Source organism: Ostrinia nubilalis, chromosome 5 (assembly GCF_963855985.1).
Source record: "Ostrinia nubilalis chromosome 5, ilOstNubi1.1, whole genome shotgun sequence".
In the NCBI taxonomy this organism is placed as follows: Eukaryota; Metazoa; Arthropoda; class Insecta; order Lepidoptera; family Crambidae; genus Ostrinia; species Ostrinia nubilalis.
Window position 1 is genome coordinate 11,634,805 of NC_087092.1, and position 20,787 is coordinate 11,655,591.

Genomic DNA, 20,787 nt, shown 5'->3' on the forward strand with positions numbered 1-20,787 from the left:
TGATTATAGTAATGGTCAATCATGTAGAGTCTGTAATTTACTTACGTTTTAGTTTTACCATCTATGTAGATAATGATTCCTTGACTAAGATTAAGTACTGTAAACCTATGTAAGAATTCTTCACAATGTTTTGTGACTCTACATAACGACAAGTAATTCTAACGAGAACATTGTTCTCTACGTTTGAGACACGTCGCACATAGAGATCACAGAAATAATTGCTCTAGCAATTAGCTACTATCAATATTTACGAGGTACTATTAAGTGAACACTGATGTTCTTACGGCAATGCCTAGTATTGTTTTTGTTCGTGATGACTCTACATTCGAAGGGATTCCTCTTTATCAGTCACCTTTACATGTACCAGTTATCAGAAATTGTAACAAAGACAGGCTTCTAACTTCCTGGACCGAAAACCTGGTGAAGGTTGCGGGAAGCGCCTGGTCTTTGTTCAAATCCTTGGTGGAGGCCTTTGTCCAGCAGTGGACGATGAAAAGAAAGGAAAAGGAATATTGAAATCTTTATAAAGAATAAAGTTTGAGACTGGTTGCACTTGCACCCATATACCCACCTACATTCTGTTTGCTTTATAACGCACTGATTGTGTAAAATTGAACGCCAACATTGCACATTACAATCCTCGTATGTTTAAATATAGATCAATTATGAATGCTTTTTCCTCAATAAACTGTATTTCCTGAGGACTCCAGTCACTCTTAAGGATGAAATTAGATATGAAGAGGAGGTAAGCGGTGTGCTACCGGCAAACAAAATACGTACCTAATAACTATTCTCCGCGTTCCCCTTACGGTCATTCCCAGAACAGCTTTCACGATTAGCAATTCATCGTACAATTTGAAATGTCTGTCTAAATTGATTACCTTTTCTAGCTGTTGGGTGCCCAAATTAATTTGAACCTTCAGTACGCGAGCACTGAACCTAAGGTTGCGTGCGCACGAAAGGACATTAGTATAATGCGGCTGAGGAGTGTGGATGCAATGCGGTGCATGCTGCAAGCGACGTTATTTCCGAAGGTTAGTTTGGCATGCACAATCGCTCCACGCTTAACACCAGATACAAATAACTTTATTGAATAACAGAAGCCGGCCAGTTATCGCGATCAACAGCTCCTAACAAACCGGTCTCGTTAACTACATAATTTATTCTTATCACTCGTCCTCCAACACAAATTATGACATTTCTCTTCACATATTTTCCGTGAACACGCTCTATAGTTTCTTTATCGCCTTTAATTACCTGTGATTTTTCTTGCCTTCATTATGTTTCACTGATGTGATAACCTTGGCATTTCTAGCGCGATTGCGATTTATAGAGCATAGCTGAATGGATTTTATATGATTGTGTGGTTTCCCAGAATCCTCTGTACAATGGTGCCAGTTTTAGTGGGTAGAGCATAATGGCATTTACCTTGTGGCGCGAACGATTAGAACTAGCACTGGGAGTGTCTGTTAAATATCCACATTTTGTAGTTTTGTTTTGTTTGTTGGGAGCACTTTGTGTCACTTATCGTCATCACTGTCGTGAGCGCCGCGTGGTGGGACGGCCGCGCGCGCGCTTAGGACGCGTGTCGCTGCGGCGGCGCCGGAGAGCTGACTGTCGGCGATCGCAAACTTAACCGACTACCACAATGGCTAATTAGAATGGCGAAGCGAGGAGGGGGCTCCACCCACGAACCTTCGCATCCGCTTCATGGACAACTTGTGATGAGATGCTCTGCTACGGTTATCAAACAGCCGAAATCAATATTGACATGTGTGAGCAATAGTGTACCCGTCAATCACAATCAGCGGCATAGATATTGGCACCTACACAGTCCACATTATGTAACGTGACTGATTGTGAGTTGTTTACAAATCTGTTTATGTACTTGAATACTGCTCATTATTATTTGGCGAGAAAGTAAATAATTTCTTGATATTTTTAGCTCTGTCAAAGGTTAAACTGTAATGTAGAGTCATTACTTTATGCAAAACTTTAGGTAAAAGAAAAGTTTCTGACAACTTTGTAGAGTCATCTGAACATGATCCGAAACCTAATCCGTGCATATTATGAAATATTAAACGGATTAAAAAAACGCAAGAGAAGGGAGTCCCACGGCTTGTGTCAGATGAGTCAACGACCCTTCAATGTCAGAGACAACCTCGTGTGGCGAATCATCGCTTCGATAATATAATTAAACGAATATTATAGCCGAATCTGTCTATTAAGCCGAATGCTCAGCCGAAACTATCGGAATCATTCCCCGCTGCTTCCTTATAAGGAGTTAAGACTCTCGAGTTAATTATGTCCAGGTCCGAAGTGATTAATTCGAAGCATATTGTGTGTCTTTCTGATTTATTTCGACTCCCACACACAGTAGCGCATTCTCAATCTTATGCCTACACGTTGATTTGTTGTTTGTTATTATGATGTTGTTTTAGTTGCATTATGTCCAGTCAGATCGTAAATTGAATGATCTTTGTTGAATACAAAAGAAGTTTGACACGACTTAATAATGAGCAGAGCAGGGCAGAGGTAGTAACTTATACGTTTAGAATGGTAAAATTATAATTAGTATCATTAGGTATCTTTCTATTAATTTGTGACCTACTTTTATTGTTGTTATGGTTAATTTAATCAATTTTAGTTCATATACGATAACGCTCTACTTACTCATAGTCATACCTACCTTATTTCAATCTATCGACTTACGATATCAAATTCATCAAGCTACAGGAGGTCTTACAATACCAAACAGATTTTCACAATACTCAAAACATTAAAAGCCGGTAAATAAAGACTGACCATAATTTGCGTCAAACAAAGAATCGTTTGAAAACTTAACTTCGATCAATAATTTCTCTAAAGTCGTAAATAAGACTGAGTCATAATGTAATCCACGCAGAAATCAGAGTTCACGGTATAACGAATGTATTGGAGGCATATCAAGGTACACATTGTGCCATCTTATGTAGTTGTGTTGTGATAGATCTGTTTGCAACAAAAATGTATAGCCAGGGCCCCGATTACGCTAAAAATTTTCAACTGCAATGCAACTGGACGACGAACAAACATCAGCTGTTTTGAAAAATTCGTATCGCGGTATCGTTTTGACAGCTAGTTCAAACGAATGCGTAACGTAATCGGAATGCTACTGGCCTTATGAGTAAAAGCAGACAGAAAGCTACTTTTTCTCAGACGCTTCACGATCATTTGCTGTGTTTTAGTAATTTTACTTTTAAAATAAGGTGTTCGGATTTTTCAGGATTTTAATGAAAAATACATAAATTCGTCGTTTCGTTATTGTTTGCGCCTGAAGTTTACCATGATACCGAAATGCACATCAGCTGGAATGAAAAGAAGTGTAACTAGAGTTTAGACTGGAGGTGAAACGCGAATGGATTGGAGACATTACAAATTAGCGCAATCGGGGCCCTGATGTGCTGTCGACTCTAATATCGGTGGTAGTACTTTGCGGCAAATGAAACGTTTACTAAATTCGTTTGCGTATCTTGTCCATCTCAGTTATTATCTGTAGGTATACTAGCATTATAGCTACTACTTAAGCACGCGCCAATAGATATTGGGTATCTTGCTAATCCATATGGCCGATTAACATTAAGGCACATCGAACATTCTATAGCCTAAAGTTAAGTATTTGAGTATATTCGTAAATCTTTAAAGGGATTAAAGATCATTGAAGAAGTTCGGTCTCTGTTTCAGTCGATATTTATCTTGTTATCTTATGCAAAAACAAAATTGACAAGGCCTATGGGTGCAGATTATGCATTAATTTGCATAATGACTAACAAAATGTTATTGTTTCACTACCTGTCTGCCAATACAAAGGTCATCCTCGATGCATGTGTGTAGGTGTTATCATAAATAAACGAGATATACAATTAGAAAAACTAATGTCGAAACTAGATAGGAAATGTTTAGAGTAAAAACCTGCTTTTAAAATTAACATTCTGAATATCGTTTTCCAATCGACATGTAAATTAATACAACATTTGTTGACCCACTACGTTCGCTATAAATTGCTCTGGGTTTAATTATTTGTACTTAAAAGAGGTTATTACGTAGAAATATTATATCTATCTTCAAGTAGGAATTTCCTGTATAAGATAAGTGGCAAGAACCATACGCGACAGTTGCTACGTTAGTGGTTCTAAATCGAGAGTTTAATTTTACCACTACGACCAGACAGGCTGGGCGGACCAAAAAAGTCTGCGCAGACGTCGAAAAAAAAGAATTGAACGATTTCGCGTTGGTTTACTTAGAAGACACAGGTAAATCCTCTAATTCTATATTAATACTTATCTCTTTAGCCATAAGGCGATCAATTTATGGTACAGCAACGGATACTTGTTTCAAACACCGCAAAAAACAGTCCAGTTAAACCGCTTCATTGAAATGTGAAGCCATAAAAAGCTCGCACTTAGAAATTAATAGAGATCAAACTAATCATTGAAAATGTCAATGTCAATAGGGTCGAAAATTATAGGAGACTGCTAATATTTGTTCAACGCATGTTTTTATGCTTTATATTTTATAGCAATCACATGAAATAACGGCAAGGATCTACGGTATATTTAGATACTAATCATTATAATTACGATGTTTGTATTTTGGTGTTACTGTCTGTCTGTTTATTTCTTTTACGTTTTTAAAGCTAAAACCAAAGGTTACAGAGATAAAATGAACTTTAGAAAATAGATTTTGTACTGAAATAAACTTGAAGGGGGTGTAAAATATTGTAGAGATAGTGTAACTATAACTTTTGACCTTTAATAGGGAAAGAATGCAAAGAAAAAAGTTTTTACCAATGCTTGGTGGATGCTTTGGCCCAGCTGTGGGACAGTAGGTACACTACATTTTATGTTATTGTAAAGAGCATTAATAAGACCGGATTTGCTTAGTTTTCCTCTTCGATGTATACGTGTATTCTGTAGCATTGCGTTTAAGAAAAACACAATGTCAACAATAACATCACTGACTCCACTATTGAGTCATCTGAACCGTAGTGCATTTCTACGTAGCTGACTACGAATTCACGAACTTATGACTCAAATGCATGAGTAGTTTCATTCATAAACGCATTCGAGTGATTCGTCGAGTGTTGTTGTTTCATAATCATTATTATAACTATTTCGGTGGTGTCACACTTGATAACGTAACGTAATAATTGACGGTGTCGACATCGCGTTTGATATGATATAGGAATAATGATAGAGCTATCGATATTGTACTGGATACTGGAACAGCTAAAGCAGAACAATTGATGTCGACTAGTCACAATCAAAATTGAACCAAACATCTAATGCGTTAAGTTGTAATTTGCAATACGCTCTGTAGTCAAACCATACGAGCCTCCACAGTTTGTCATGATGACTCAGACTGCGACCACTGCCAAATGTGGCACCTTTCTTATCGGACGGTTGATTCAAGCCTGCATTGAATGAGTTCAAAGCGATTTTAATACCCCACCTGGTAGGTCTTATATTTATAAGTGTAAAATTCTCAGAATAATTTGTATAACGATTTCATGTGGCCTTTCCCAATGCACGTTAGGTTCTTAGCAATTCTCTAATATCAGTCCTAGTTTCATCTTGTTAAAGGTCGTCATACTCTACAAATGCTAACGGTTTATTTGTTGACTTAGTTTACATTTTAAGCTTCTGATTTATAAATATGAGCCATAAGAAACTTTATACCACCAGCATCATAAGAAGCAAACTCTTCGGTAAACAATAAATTGATTAAGATTGTTTACTGTACATAACAAAATGTAAGGAAAAGTCGGTCTTTCCTCAACAAATAACCAGGAGTCGAAGTCGAACGCTGAGTCACCGTTCATTCACGTGGCGGCTTATCACTGCCATACGCAGCATTGTAGATGTTACCTGCGCGTGCGCCGGTGCCTAGTACAACGGTGAGTCACACCACAGGGTTGCCAGGTTACATGAAAAAAGCGGACTTGCCAGACAAACTGACGATTCTGGCTAACTAACGTTATTTTTTTATGTAAATAGTTTGTTAGATGGTAGAGTTTGAGAAGTGGTTTTGTTACTATTGTTCTAAGAGGAATTCTTATTATCAAAGTGTTATTGGATGGGCACAAAATGATGCTCCAAGTCACTGTAATGTTATGTGTCGGGAAGTTTTCTTTGTACGTATTTGTCTCCCATAGACAAAGTAATAATTGAATCAGCATGTGATTCTACCTCGTTTGAAGTATCTCTAGTTTTAAGACATTGTTTAAATAGGATGTCCGTCTTTAAGTAATTGCCTTGTCACCCTACCCAGACATCCTGCTTCTACCTTTGTACCACTTTCTCGAATATTAGCACGCATTCGAAAGCCTTTCCTCAGAAACACACTAAAGCGCATACAAAACAGTGCAGCCCACATTTCTTTTGTCACTTTATCAGCACTTTATGCATTTGTATCCAATCTTATCTAGGCATTCAGGGAATGCATACCCGGAATCACCTAAGCAATGTAAAACAACAATAAAACATTTCAGTGATTAGCGCATTCCATGCCCGATAAACTATCATCTTTATTTAAATTGGTGATTCACTAGTTTGATCAACGATAAGATTTGAAATATTTCACAAAAAACATATAAGGTGAAGTCATCACATAGAGTTCGGATGGCGATCGCGTTGCATCATTTTAATCGATATTATTATCGATATAATCGAGAAATACCTTTGCTTTACATTTCAAAAGTTACGGTATGATGACAAATGCTTGACCCCGATTCATTTATCGTTTTTTCTTTGTTTTGGTTACTAATCCACCTAGGTATATCCTCTGTGGTTCTTTGTTTTATAGCATAAAAATCGTTGGGTCTGAGTTTTGAAGGGTCAGCGTAGTGCATTTTATGGAAATACAAAGTGTGGTCCTTCAAAAAGTATTTTTATGAGAATTTTTATCTTGCCGTAACACAGTTTTTACTTTTATGGGAGGTGAAGGATTTAAGCTGTTTACCTGCATTATGAAAGTTTTAGAAAGTTTTATTATTGTCGTATTATTTTTAAGAGATGTTTTTATGTCTAAAACGACGCTCTACATTTATACCTACGTAGATTAGTATTATAAACTTTTGTCTTTTGCAGTTTGCTTAAACACAGGGTTATAAAAAACATAAATCTTGTGTTGTGACTTGTTTTAATCTAAGGTTGTGACACATAGGCCTGTTTACCGAAAGTCTACAAGTGGGTATGGTGATCTCAATAGAAAATCCCCTGTTTCCTCCCAGATACGTTTGAAATGTTTGTGTTAGGCTAAGCCCCATGAACAAGTCTGAAAGATAAGATGCACTGATAATTCTGCAGACGAATATATCGAAAATATACGGAAAATGTACGTAAGAATCATGTAAGTACGAGTACATTTTCAAACCACTAGAATGGTTATGTAGCTTTTTATGCTTACTTTGCGGTAAGACTTAATAACGTATCATGATCATTAGTTAGTTTTTCGCGATGGGAAAAATATTAAAAGAGCCGAGTAATACGTTTCTTGGACAATTAATTATATTTTTTGTCTAAATGTACTCAGTAATTGTCAAGTACTACTCAATTTTAAAACTTTATGAGTATTCTTAGGCCCATTTAATGAAAACAAGTGAAAATCTATACTCTAGCATGTTTAATTGCAAATAAAACTCTTCTTGAGATTGAACTTTGAATCGAGTTTTGAGTCCTCGTAATACGGGTCTTAAAATAATTAACTACCTGTATTGCACAGGCAAAAAACTTTTCGTGGAAATCTACTGGAACTGGAAAATCCGAATACATTAATTAGCATAATGAGCAAAGAACAATGGCGACTCTCCTTTGAACAGTTTACTCGAGTAATGACATGAAATTGTTCCTTTGTTATTATCATGTTGAACATAGCATGGCCAAAAGTCGAATATTGCGTGGCCAATCGATGCCCATCTTGGACGTCATTTTGGGTTAAAACTAACGGTTGTTTTAAAACAAAAGAAGACACAGAATGAGTATGATTAGCAGTTTACGGATACGTAAATCAAAATTAAAATAATGTTGTTCGTTTCAGCCAAATGACGTCCGTCCATTGCTGGACAAAAATCTCCCCTAAGATTTTCCACAACGATCGGTCCTGCACTGCCTTCGTCCAGGTTCTTCCCGAAATCTTTACCAGGTCGTCAGTCCACCTAGTTAGAGTTTTTTTTTTAGTAGCAGACGCAAATCAAGGAGAGGCTTTAAAAGTAGCTACGTTATCTTTTTCCCCAAAGATTAATGTGGAACAGAGACATAATTATGTTACCTACTTCTGATAAAAACAACTGCAAACTCATTATGCCTTACAACGTAATTGAACACGTTTAACCTCAGTCCGAGGTACATTGAATCATTAACATAGATAGGCTTTTGTTTGTTCGGTACTAATACAACAGCTATAAATATCCGTCTGAAGTCAAGATAATGCTTGTATGTAGATTTCCTTTGGAATTTCAACGACTATTATATCAGACATCAATATGAAGGACGTTGTCACACGTTTATTTTGTCGTGTAGATTATTAATATTTAAAATACCTAGTGAATACACACAACAGCGACATTTTTTTAACCATCTATTCTAAAACTTAGTCCGTATAACTACTAATTTGTATTTTATTTGTAATTTGTTTATGAAGTATTAAATATGTTACAACAGTTACATAGAGCATTGTATAACTAAGCTTCCCCGCTTATTCGTTAGTCGTCCTTTCTTTTTACTAACTTTCCCGTGTAGCACTAGTTAGTTATCAATCAAAACTCAACCATCAATATATCAATTCAAGAATTACATTATTTTAACCGTTCTACATTAACAGCCTTAAGCATATCGTTTCCACAGAAACAGAAACATTCCTTTTGTGGACGATTGTTTGAATAGTGACGCACAGCGCAATAATAAAATGGTGCGGTAGCACACTTCGGTACCGATACAATAACAATGGCTGGTAATATTAGCTTTCCAATATGACAACTGGATGTAGAGTCACAATTTATTAGTGAATGGAAGCGAGAAATAGAAGTGGAACAAAACTGTTAACTGTATCTTTAATCTCTAAAGGGATTTTCTTAAGTGACTTTGCATCTTGGATGAGAGCTTTCATTATCATCATCATCATCATTTCAGCCACAGGACGTCCACTGCTGAACATTATACTTAGGCCTCTAATGTTCTTTACTTTTATTATTAAGTTAGTCAACTCAATAAATCATTTCATACATTGCATGGCGTATTAAAGAATTTTTAATCTTCATATTAAACAACTATTTCATATCAAGTTTGTTTTGGTCATAATATTGATTATGTACACTATCATGCACATGCGATCTTTCGGCATGCTCAGTATGTTGTCAATAATAATTTTTAAACCCAGACCTTAATAAAACCTAGTATTTAGCTATTTATTTATTTAGTATTCTAGTATTTGTTACCTTATTAACTCTACATAAAGACTACCCGCCACCAAAGAGATGCAAAGCGGACATACCCATCGTGTGCTCTTCTGTGGCGATTCCAGCAGGGATTCCTCAGAACGTACCTGCAAAGAAAAATGTTTCATAAGTCAGAGTTCATTTTAAAATAATAAGGTACGAGTATGTATAGATCCACACTCCAAGTACGCACGATTTTAGACAACTACAAGTCCTATAAATAATGTACGTTGTGTTAAATGTTACTCTTAAAGCCATTGGAAATGTATGTCCTTCATCTAAGTATAAAAGCTAGATGCTCGTACACGCGCGTCGAACACTAGTTTATAGAGACAATTTTACTTTTAAAATAATATTGTTTAAACCTTCATGATCAGTATCATAATTACATGGTTTTTATTAGAGATGAAACGGATAGTTGTTTGGCCGGATACCGGATACCGGATATCCGGCCGGCTGCTAGGCCGGATAGCCGAATATCCGGCGGCCGGATAGTTGGCCCATTGTCTAGTTGCATGTCTTGACGAGTTTAGCGCTGCACAGGTGCTTCGAACGCGATCAGTGGGTCTATTAGTAGACTAGACTAGTCACACTTTTCGAAAATCGAATCCGTCCGAATAGAATGTCAGATTTTGCCACTTGTCTAGGGGGCAGATCAATTCGGGTGATTTCAGTTGCTATAGCGAGTGTGTGATTGAATAGCGGAAATTAAATTAGTTTACTTGCTGCGTAATCTGACTGAACTGCATGCATCATATCACCAGAGACCAGATTATGAAACTAGACCATCAGTGAAAAAAAGATCGCCTTTTTTATTTGGCAATATTTCGACATTAACAGATGTTTACTATCTATGTATTCGTCATTAGAGTGATTAGCCCAGAAAAAGAAATAAATTTTTTGAAAGGCCTTAATATGGCTTTTTTGTAACTTTTTGGACCTTAAATAAAAGCCGTCATTACTATAAGCCATTTCATTGATATTTAGCTCAAAGATTAATGTATTTCATTTTATTAATAGGAAAATGTCGCAGTTTTTTAATATCCGGTATCCGGCCGGATAGTGAGTTACTATCCGGTATCCGGCCGGATAGTAAATTTAGGCCGGATATCCGGCCTACCGGATAGTTGCCGGATATCCGTTTCATCTCTATTTTTTATCATTTAACATTGCCTACTACTAAACACCCGTATCACTTGAATTCTTCAGTGACCGTGGCACATACCTACAACTGTCGAAATATCAGTAATAATATACAGTTAATAGCAAAAAAACCCGATATAATTAAAGTCCATTGGGAAACTCGTGTGCTTGTGACTGTAGAATGTATCAAAGTTTTCTAAAATATTTGCAAACTTATTTGTCAACTTATCAGGTAAAGAGCCAATCAAAACTGAGACGAATAACATAACTGTGTTTGCCCGAAAGATAAGCTATTACATTACTTTAGACCTGTAAGAAAATTACGCCAATATACCTATGTTTATATATTTTATCTTTCCATAAGTATTACTTTTATCTTTCTTGTTACTTTTACGTCATATCAAAAATTATGCCTATATTGCGACTGGATATCCGTCAAAACATGACGCATTTTATTGCTGATGACAACGAGATAGCTAATTTTATGCGATACGAATGATACGATACATAAATAGCGTTAAATGTTACATAATTAAATTAAAAGGAAAAGATTTTTACGGGTACGGCTTCAATGAAACACAATGTGAAACAAAGTTTATAAAGTGTGACTTCAACAAAAATGTACACTGAGCAGTTGCCTTACACGCGAAAAGTCGCAACTAGCTCCGACCCAAAATATCTAGAGGTGCTCTTCGTGGACTAGGATAGGTGCTATTCATGCAGGTGCTATTAGGACTATCTGTCGTGGGTTGACGTCATTTATAGCCTGAAGTAGAGCAGAGACATGGATTTGTTTCAGATGCCTTAATTTCTCAATGCAAAAAACCTTATTTAATTTTTTTTAAAATACAGTCTGATATTTTGTGAACTGTACCTACCAATCTATAAGAGTGCTGTGTAAATATAATTTGCCCGATTATACGTTTATAAGGAAACTAATAACTTTGCGTAGGACGTTTCGGTTGAACAAAAGTAACAAAACGGACATTATCATTGGAAGCGGCGATTATCAATTTCCACAGTTTGCATAAATGTCTTAAATTTCCTATTTTATTAGATTGTCCTGTAAAACAACTTCGTTAGGATTTTAAAGGAGCCATTTTTGTATTCTTAATTGGTTCTCGGATTAAAGATTATTAAGTCAATTTGTGGATTAATGTAGGTATAATATGCAAATTATACATCTGCGATTTTGCATCGACCTGTCTGTCTCATTCATAATAATATGATATGATTCAGATAATGATTGTTTTGTAACCGTTGACTCATAGTTCGTTTACTAATAATAATTTAACTAATGAAGTTTTGGTAATGAAACGTGATATATTACCTATATTGATCAACAAAACGATTACAAATGGCAGGCTTATTGCTGTTATACAAGAATAATTTATGGTATTAAACTGCTAATTACTAATGATGTAAATCATAACGAATGCACCTTGTTTTTATATAATAATGAATTTTGATTACTAGCCATATAAAATTCAAAGCAAATAAGCTGAATTTTATCAATCCAATCACCATTAATTGCTAGTATAGTTGCAATAAATATTTTTGTTTTGACATTGAGAAATATTCTTCTTCGGTTCTCAGCCACTAATCTAAATTACGATCAGTAATAAAGTAGTATTTTTTTATGTAGGATTCATCTAGCCTTGATTACGTGAATAGTGTAAAAGATTTGGTGCGAAAATAGGAGGGTATTAATTTAAAAAACAACAAAACTAAAAAAAAAATACAAACTTAGTTTTCGCGCAAAAACATAATTATCATTTTCGTAAAAACAACTGAGGATGAAACTCAAATGGACCTAATTTCGTTTTAATTCCACTAATCAACCGTGTCACCTCTGTGCCCAGAGAAAATTAAAGATAACAGTAGGTGCTTACTTAAATTGTAACGCACCACGCGTCCCATCTGACCTCAGTACAGATTGATTAATCTAATAAAAAAGTAACAAGGAGTACGTGTAAACATATTTTTCTGTATTCAGTTTGCCCTATTGTTTACGGTTCAGTGTACTGGCTGGAAATAAACCAGTGCAACTTTATGAGAAAAAAAAAGGTATTTAGGTATTAGCGTTTGTATTTTTAATTACATTTTCGAAAACAGATACAGTTCCTGGCACCATTGTGCATTCTTTACTGGCTGAAAATAAAATGTATGAAGAAAAAAAAAATGTTGATGAAAAAACTATTTAAAAATTGAATTTAGAACGATTGAATATTTTAAAATTTTTAGAATGGATAGAGTCGCAATAAATATTTACTTTCTTAACTACCAACCTATAGTCCAGTCAATGTCCTTCGGGGACTGGTCAAGGAAAGATATACCTGACATAAAATATATGTATCAAAACGCAACAATTAACCTAGAAATTAGCACGGCACTAAAGAAATATATTCAAAACTGCCACGCGGTCTCGTGCTAGATGGGCGTCTTAAAGGCCACCTTCTATCAACGGGAGCGCGTGGTGGTAAGTAACTTGCTTCTGAATGTATGTAACTTCCTACTTTTTTATATTTTTAAACCGGCAGACAGTGGTGACTGAGTTTGTTGCGGCGCTTCTTCTCAGCACTTGCCAAATGTTTGTCTCGAAGCGCTGGTAGGGCAAAAAAAGAATGAGACATGTATAGGCTCCTTAAGAGCATTTGACGATTTGCAAGAACTAATTTAATTAGTCTAAACAAATAAAGATAATTTTGATTTTGATTTTGATTTTTGAAATGAATGCTTTAACGACGGTGTAGAGAGAAATCCGTGGAACACAATTTCTGACCTCGGGACTTTATTTAGACTAGTTAGGAGGTGAACATAGCAAAAGTCCCCGCCCTTAGCCCTTGAGCCGGCGGGGTGAGGGGGGTTTAAAGGTACCACTTTTCGGTTTTTCGCTTAATCCTCGGAAACTATGCGTTCTAGTGACATGACTACTATGAACCAAAAAAAGCTTATTCAATTTGCTACAGGTGAGATAGTCAAGTTTTTCTATATCTTGTAATAATTTTCGCGGCATCTGCTCTCGAAGGTCTGTAATATTGGAAATTTAATTTTTGTCTTACATGTTCCCAACAGGAGAAAATCGACTAAATCAATATTGAGCAAACATTCTAGACATGCGGGAGTATGTTAAGCCTAGTTTCAGGGAGGAGACTGCACCGTGCGAATATTTAGACGAACCACTTGGAGCCACTTTTGACTCCTCATCACTCAAAAACTACTGTGCATTAACACTTCAAATTTGGCACATGAGTTGAGACTTGCAAGATAAATATCAGCTTCAAATTTCATAAATATACCTCAAACGGTTATTTAGATATTAACGTTCAATTTTGATTTGTAGTTGATCAAAATTGAGAAATTCAAAGGAATCAATGGTTACTTATATGGCTATGCAAAAAGTAGCGTGGGTGGACATAAACTTTCGTGTCTTGTAAATTTTTCATTATTACTAAGAAAAAGGTCTTTGTGCTTGTTATTTTTACCACATTAAAGTCCGCTTTACTATGAACAAGTTAGAGTAATTTTATTCAGTTAAGAACAGAAATAGATTTGTTCTATCTTTCCATTACTAATTAAGACCTTTGGAAAATCAGCTAAGATCTAGACAGGATGGTAGCCAACATTATCTAGATTCAAAATAATAGGCAAGTTACACAAACGCGTTCATTTGTCTGCGATGCACACGTGCGGAACCACTCACACTTGTGCCAAAAATATGTTGTCGAATATTACACATTTTGCAAACAAACCTAACTTCCAGCGCAAACAAACTCAAAAGTTTTTACTGCTTTTATAAAATATCCAAATTAAAATGCTAGAACTCTACATTATTGATGTTAATATTTGAACACTCATTACAAATTAGTAGGTATGAGTTTAAAGAAGCTTTTGTTTGTTGAAAGTTATTTCACTTCCTTTCAAATCTATTTCTGCAGCTAAAGGTGGCTTATCTTCTCAGTACCCAGCAAACTCTACATAAAAATTAATTAAAATTCATCGGTCTACACTTAAAACTTTTAACGTACGGACGAACTTATTCCCACTTTCTTTCAAATCTCTTTTTCCAACAAAAGGAATCTTTTTCCTCTTCCCAACTAGCCTACATCAAAATTCATTAAAATACAAAAGACGGACAAAGTTATTCGCATTGTACTTAATAAGTACTTATTCGAAGCACTCATTACATAGACCGCAAATGGCTAGCCATCAGTATCGCGCAGCGTGAGCACTTCAATCCAGACGGCGGCGTAGGCGCACTGCAAACGCGTTGTAAACTCAATAAGTGTCGTGTAGGCGGCCGGAAAACTGAGTACAGTCCACTTCCTACTTACGCGTCGAAAGGAAACGCTATTTTCGGAGCCCCAGCCGCTTCCTGCGAGGAAAGTCTGGATCGCAGACTTTGTCTCGTAACTTAATTGAGTCCAGTAACTATGCTCAGACCTTTTGCCTCTTTTGCCTTGTTGCCTCTTGAAAGCTTGTCTTTACTGTTTACTTATTTTGATATTGTGAATGGGTACCTATCAAGTTTCGTAGGTATAACAGAATGGGCTCAGGGAATCATTCCCTTCTATGATCTGAGGGCTAAACTCAGGGATTTAGGAGTTTGAATATTGACAATATTTAGACCAATCACAGGGCAGGATCTAAGACCGATACTGAGTCTAGTTTTAAAGGTTGTTTTCTAATAGGGACTCAAAAGTTATCATTAAAGCCTGAGACAAGTGCACTACGTGCAGTAAAATACCTATTTGTTTTTCATTTTGCATTTCATAAAAATACTCATATTACAATAACACGTTACGCTACGATAATACTTGTAGCAAGATAAACCAGCAACAAAAAAACAATATGCATGCGAAAACAACAAAGTTGCAATAATCATTGTTCTCTGAACGTAATCATACCTATAATTTAGACGGTAACTTCAATTTAATTATAGTACCTATAACTAGTGATACATTATGGCTGGGTTGCACCATCTTACTTTAACTTTGACAAACGTCAAAAATCTGTCAAACTCCAGACAAAAAGCACCGGTTATCGTTATAGTTACGGTCAAAGTCAGGTGGTGCAACTCAACCTAAGAATTCGCTAGTCACTTGCGCTGTCCATTGCGCTTCAGATTTATGAGATCTATCGCGACGTTCGACACGGAAACAGCTGTTAATAATCGCCTAGGGAAGTCGATTTGATAGGTTGATGCTATATTTTCCAATCATCACATACAAACGACTCCATAAATAGACAGTTTAACAGAAAAAGGCAACCCGGAAAGCAGATCTATGTAGTATGTACTTATAATATAGAACTAGATCGCAGTGTCTTTGCCCACAGTGACATATTTTACTTTTAATTTGTTTTTCTCTTAGGACATCTTGATGTTGTTTTTGTGTGGAATTTTTTCAAAAGTCCGTAAATATGATTTATTTATGAGGTTAAAGAACAGAAGGCTGACTGATAACGAATGTACCTGGCCAGACTGTAAATATTATGTTGTCTCTACAATCCTGTTTAATGTTCTACTATAAGGCATTGAGGCTGCCCGTTATTTCGATACTGAGAAGTTGTCAACTTATATTCCACAGTTAGAGGTTTTTTTCTGTTTTTTGGACATAATGCCAATTTTTCCGGCAATGTAACTATACCTAGTAAGAAGTTTCAATTCAATACTTAACTCTAATCATCATTGAAATTATAACGATCAAATTCTCACGGGGCTTGACCACTATAATCGTATGGGATCTCTCATGGAGATAGCCGGTGTAGTACATTCCTGCTGCATTCCAGGGCCCTTCCTCCTGGTCAGGGTTCCCATGCGTTTGAGTTTTTTCGGACATTTGAGGACTGTAGGGGCCTTCAATCAAACGGCCCGTCGCGACAGCTTTTTGGCTCAGATGGGGAAAAAAATACCAAGTACCTACACGATGATAATTTTTTTAATTAAAAAAGATATTCTTTAAGAAATTTCTCCGCATTTTTTCTGAGATTTTTGGGTGTTGACAGGACTTTTGAAATTGCATATGGTAACCCTACAGCACACCCGGTTCACACACGCTGGCGCGCAGGGAATGCGCGGCTTGTCGCTTAGCGGAACACCCTGTTATGGATGAACATAAGCAATTTAACTCTGACGCATTCCAGGTTTTTTACAAAAGAAGTAATATGCTCCACAAAAAGGAGGAAAGTCAATGGACTTGGGAATGCGAGCATTGTAATAGATTGTTAATTTGATAAGTGTACGGAAATGCATAATTGAATAGTTATTCGTTACTCTATCATTCTCAAATGACTAGGTACCTAAGCCTGACGTGTGGTAGTTTATATTGCCTGTTTTTGGTGAAAATCAGTAAGCTGCAATCAAATGCTACCCATCATCATCAATTCAGCATAGGTCTACCGCTAGATAGATCTCCCCAAAGAGCGCCAAAATAGTCTTCACTTTTTTTCTATCAACCTACACTATTTCTTAGGATTTTTGCGTCTGGGGATGGATGGTTGTTATGGGTGTTTTCATTGTAATAGACATAGAGTAACAAACCCAAGAATAGAAGGAAAACAAATAGTTTAAAGTGAAACTAGAGAATATTAAAGACATAGTTTTCCAGGTAGGTAGAGACAAGACGACTACAAAATTTAGTAATCTTGTACTCATTCGTACTTAATTATATTTACGAGTACGTGTTAATTGCAAATTTGCAGTGATACGTTCCTTGCTAACCCGTTTAATAGCAACCCACTAAACTAATATTCGTAGTCAAGCGTCCATAATACTTGGTTAAGCAATTTAATATCAATTTATCTAAATTGCCCTCGTTGACTTGAATGACCGGCGCCGGTTCTGATTGGTTATTTACGAAAATTTTAATGTATTCTAAAAAGATACATTTTTTTTGTTAAAACCCATTAGAAATTCACACGGCATATTATAATTTAGCTACTGCAGGCATATGCTACGGATGTTGCATATCAATAAGATAGCACATTATTTGATGGCAGTTAGATTTCTGATTTATTTATAAACTAGCTTTCCGCCCGCGGCTTCGCCCGCGTGGAATTTTGTCTGTCACAGAAAAACTTTATCGCGCGCGTCCCTGTTTCAAAAACCGGGATAAAAACTATCCTATGTTCTTTCCCGGGACTCAAACTATCTCTATGCCAAATTTCATCAAAATCGGTTGCGAGGTTTAAGCGGGAAAGCGTAACAGACAGACAGACAGACAGACAGACAGACAGACAGACAGACAGACAGAGTTACTTTCGCATTTATAATATTAGTTGGGATTGCCCATACAATTCTATAGCTATAGTCATCAAGATATGCGATTGAAATCAACACGACATCAATCATCATCGCCCATAAAAATAACGTGCAACATTATGCTTCGTTGATTCCAAGTCCTTTGATTCCTATCATCATTAGTTCTGCTCGCAGCCATGACCTATATAGAGGACTATTAATTATAATTTGTGCCATAAACAGGCATGCAAGCTAATGTGCAATCGTAAAGCATTGCCGTATTGCGTTCGCGCAGCCTGATAACAGAAGCGGGCATATCAAACGAAATTACATTCATAGAGATTTATTTCTTGACGGCATAACAACAAGGCTTGGTTTCTTTTGCACTACGACTGCCCAGATGGAGGACGGTTTTACCCCTTAACCCATGCGTGATATAAGAAACCGGTCGTTAAGACCGAAGTGAAAAGACTAAAATTGTGCGCGGGCTTATTGTAGGTCACAGACAATATTGCACAGAAGACCTTGTGTGAAATAAGCCACACGGATGCAGTGAACAATATGAGAGTGAGAGTAACAGGATGCTGTGATGAAACTTCGGATGTGGTCGATCGTTGTTATTGAGGTTTTCCAAAGTTTAATCTTTGATGAGTGCTCATCAGATCCGGTTTAGCACTTTGTTTGCTCTACATCCATAAAAAAGCATGATCTTGATTAATATTTCGACGAATCCTTCCAGGATAGTAATATTTTGGTTACAAATGTAGAGTTTGGATAGCATTCAAGTATTATGTATCCTTGTAGAGGCGGAAATTGGGCTCTACTCGTATCTATCTGCCTGTGTATTATACAAAAAATATCTGATTTAAACCTCCGCAATATGCATTGCAAATAACTTCTTAATTAAAACTAGAAGTATATTCATTTACAAACAAAAAGGTATCAAATGTATGCAATTTAAATTTAAATTAACTCTACATTCATTCCACAGATGATACACTCATTCCTACCCGAATAAAAATAAGTTCGCAAAAGTGAAAATGCGCTATCTGAATATGCAAATGTCTTTTATTAATTAAATTAATTAATATTCATTGCGTGTATACATATCTAGTACGTCACGTTTTACGTTTACATTAATCTATGTATTAATTTTAGAATGCCGTTTCCGTGTTGTAACAGACTGGAAATAAAGTTGTTTATCTATGTATTATAATTTTATTCATAACTTGAACGAAATTCGTTAAAGCTGTTGAGTTTTAGTATGTAAACAATGCGTTGCTATGCTAACTCTTACCTTCTTTGGGAAGAATATTTTCGGTTTTCCCGTGTATGTAGAGAACGAGGCCATGTTATCGACTTTGGTAACAACCATAATTTGACCAATAACACAACCGGCACCAATAAACACTAGCCAAAACGAACGGTATGCAAAACAAACAAGTGTTTCCTTGTCCTACTCTAGAATTTTCGAATAGCGCGTGCACCTCTACATCAGTGAGAGTGATCTGATAGTAACGCTTCGTGATTACAATTGTTCGGCACGTATTGAGACCGCGATGAAACTTTTTGTACGGGTGGGTTTTCGTCGCAGTAAACTTTTAATCCTTGGACGCGCCACGTCACCAACGGCTGTGTCGGCACTGCAAGCCCCTACACGCTTCGAAATGCGTCCGTTCACTGTATCTGACAATAATAATATTATGGCACTCATCAAGAACTCGCAGTCACATTTTAACCTCGCCGCGTAACCTCGCGAGCGGCACGACGCACTCCGAACGCCGATTCTTTTCAAACTGAATTTCGTCACGACCGCGCTGTTGCTTTTATCAATTCAGACTGCGTCTCCCCCCGCGGCTAGCCATCTCTTTCACACTGTATATTCGAGGAAAGTGACAGGGCATGCATCCATTCCACAGAACACACTGTTGAACCATCAAGGTTTATGTGTGCGTGTAACAAACCTAGTATGTGTAAGATGATGGCAGACGTTACGTACGTATGATAGGTGTTACGGTAATGGTAGGTAGAGCTTGTAGAACAGTCATAAGGTGAGCCTCTACTGAAAAAAATGCGTTATGTCATTTATTGATAGGAGGTATCAGAATCGACAAGACGATTCGTATTAAATGTGAAGAGGAAGGAAGTAAAATTTGTGCATTGCCGAATATTTTTACCCTATATGATTCTACCTCTAGTATAATGCCACTTATGTAGTTGTAGATGTAGGTTTCAGTGTATGTTCGTTCATGAGGGGAGACACAAAGGAAGATAAATCAGTTTAAATGTGGCATCGATGCTTTTATGTTAGAATTTGACGGTATTCCTGAACGGGAGAGTTTTCTAAATTGCATTTTTTCTGTCTACCCTACCACTTTATATGAATAACGATGGGGGCGAAGTTTGTTTTCATTTCCCTAATGAAATACTGAAATAATTTTATGTGGTTTCAAAAACGTTATCAGATATTCTCTGAAATTATGAGCCATAAAGCAGGGCAATATTTAAAATACAACAAAATAAAATAAAACATCTTTAGATAACTTTTCAAAAGGAGCTACCTATTAGTTCTTATCTGAGTTATCTGTACATTTTCCGGGAAATCTATGAATAAAAACCTTTGAACAAAAGAGTTGATGGCAATCGCCATAGATAGGCAGGTAATAGATAATAGAGAAGATCACAAAAGTGAAAAACAAAGGTGATAACAGTATCTGAAAAGGTATTCGTCATTTTGAAGAAACAAAAATGTATGTTATCTAATTTCTATAATAATTTTCGGTTAAGATATCTGTAAAGTAGGTAGTCATGAAAATCTAATGACTTACTACCATAATAAAGGACGTTTCAGTTACGAAGCGATCACGAAATCGAGTCTATAACGAATAATAGTTAGTTGTCTACAGACTCAGTTCTTAAAGCGTAAGGATCT

The 20,787-nt window shown here is 36.3% G+C and overlaps 1 protein-coding gene across 4 annotated transcripts in view; it reads right to left on the bottom strand.

Moving 5' to 3' along the window:
- Positions 1-20,787, bottom strand: part of LOC135071929 (NAD(+) hydrolase sarm1) — a 102,162-nt gene that overhangs the window by 18,600 nt on the left and 62,775 nt on the right. Inside the window, exons 1-2 of one of the 4 annotated variants that reach the window (XM_063965817.1) lie at positions 19,153-19,651; positions 9,529-9,579 (exon numbers count right to left, since the gene is read on the bottom strand). The exons of 1 other annotated variant lie outside the window; for it this stretch is intronic. In XM_063965817.1, the coding sequence (XP_063821887.1) occupies positions 9,529-9,579; positions 19,153-19,230 (129 nt within the window). In that variant the 5' untranslated portion in view covers positions 19,231-19,651. Of the gene's footprint in view, positions 1-9,528; positions 9,580-19,152; positions 19,652-20,787 lie in introns of those variants that run through there. 2 more of the 4 variants (XM_063965815.1, XM_063965818.1) reach the window with 2 other exon arrangements.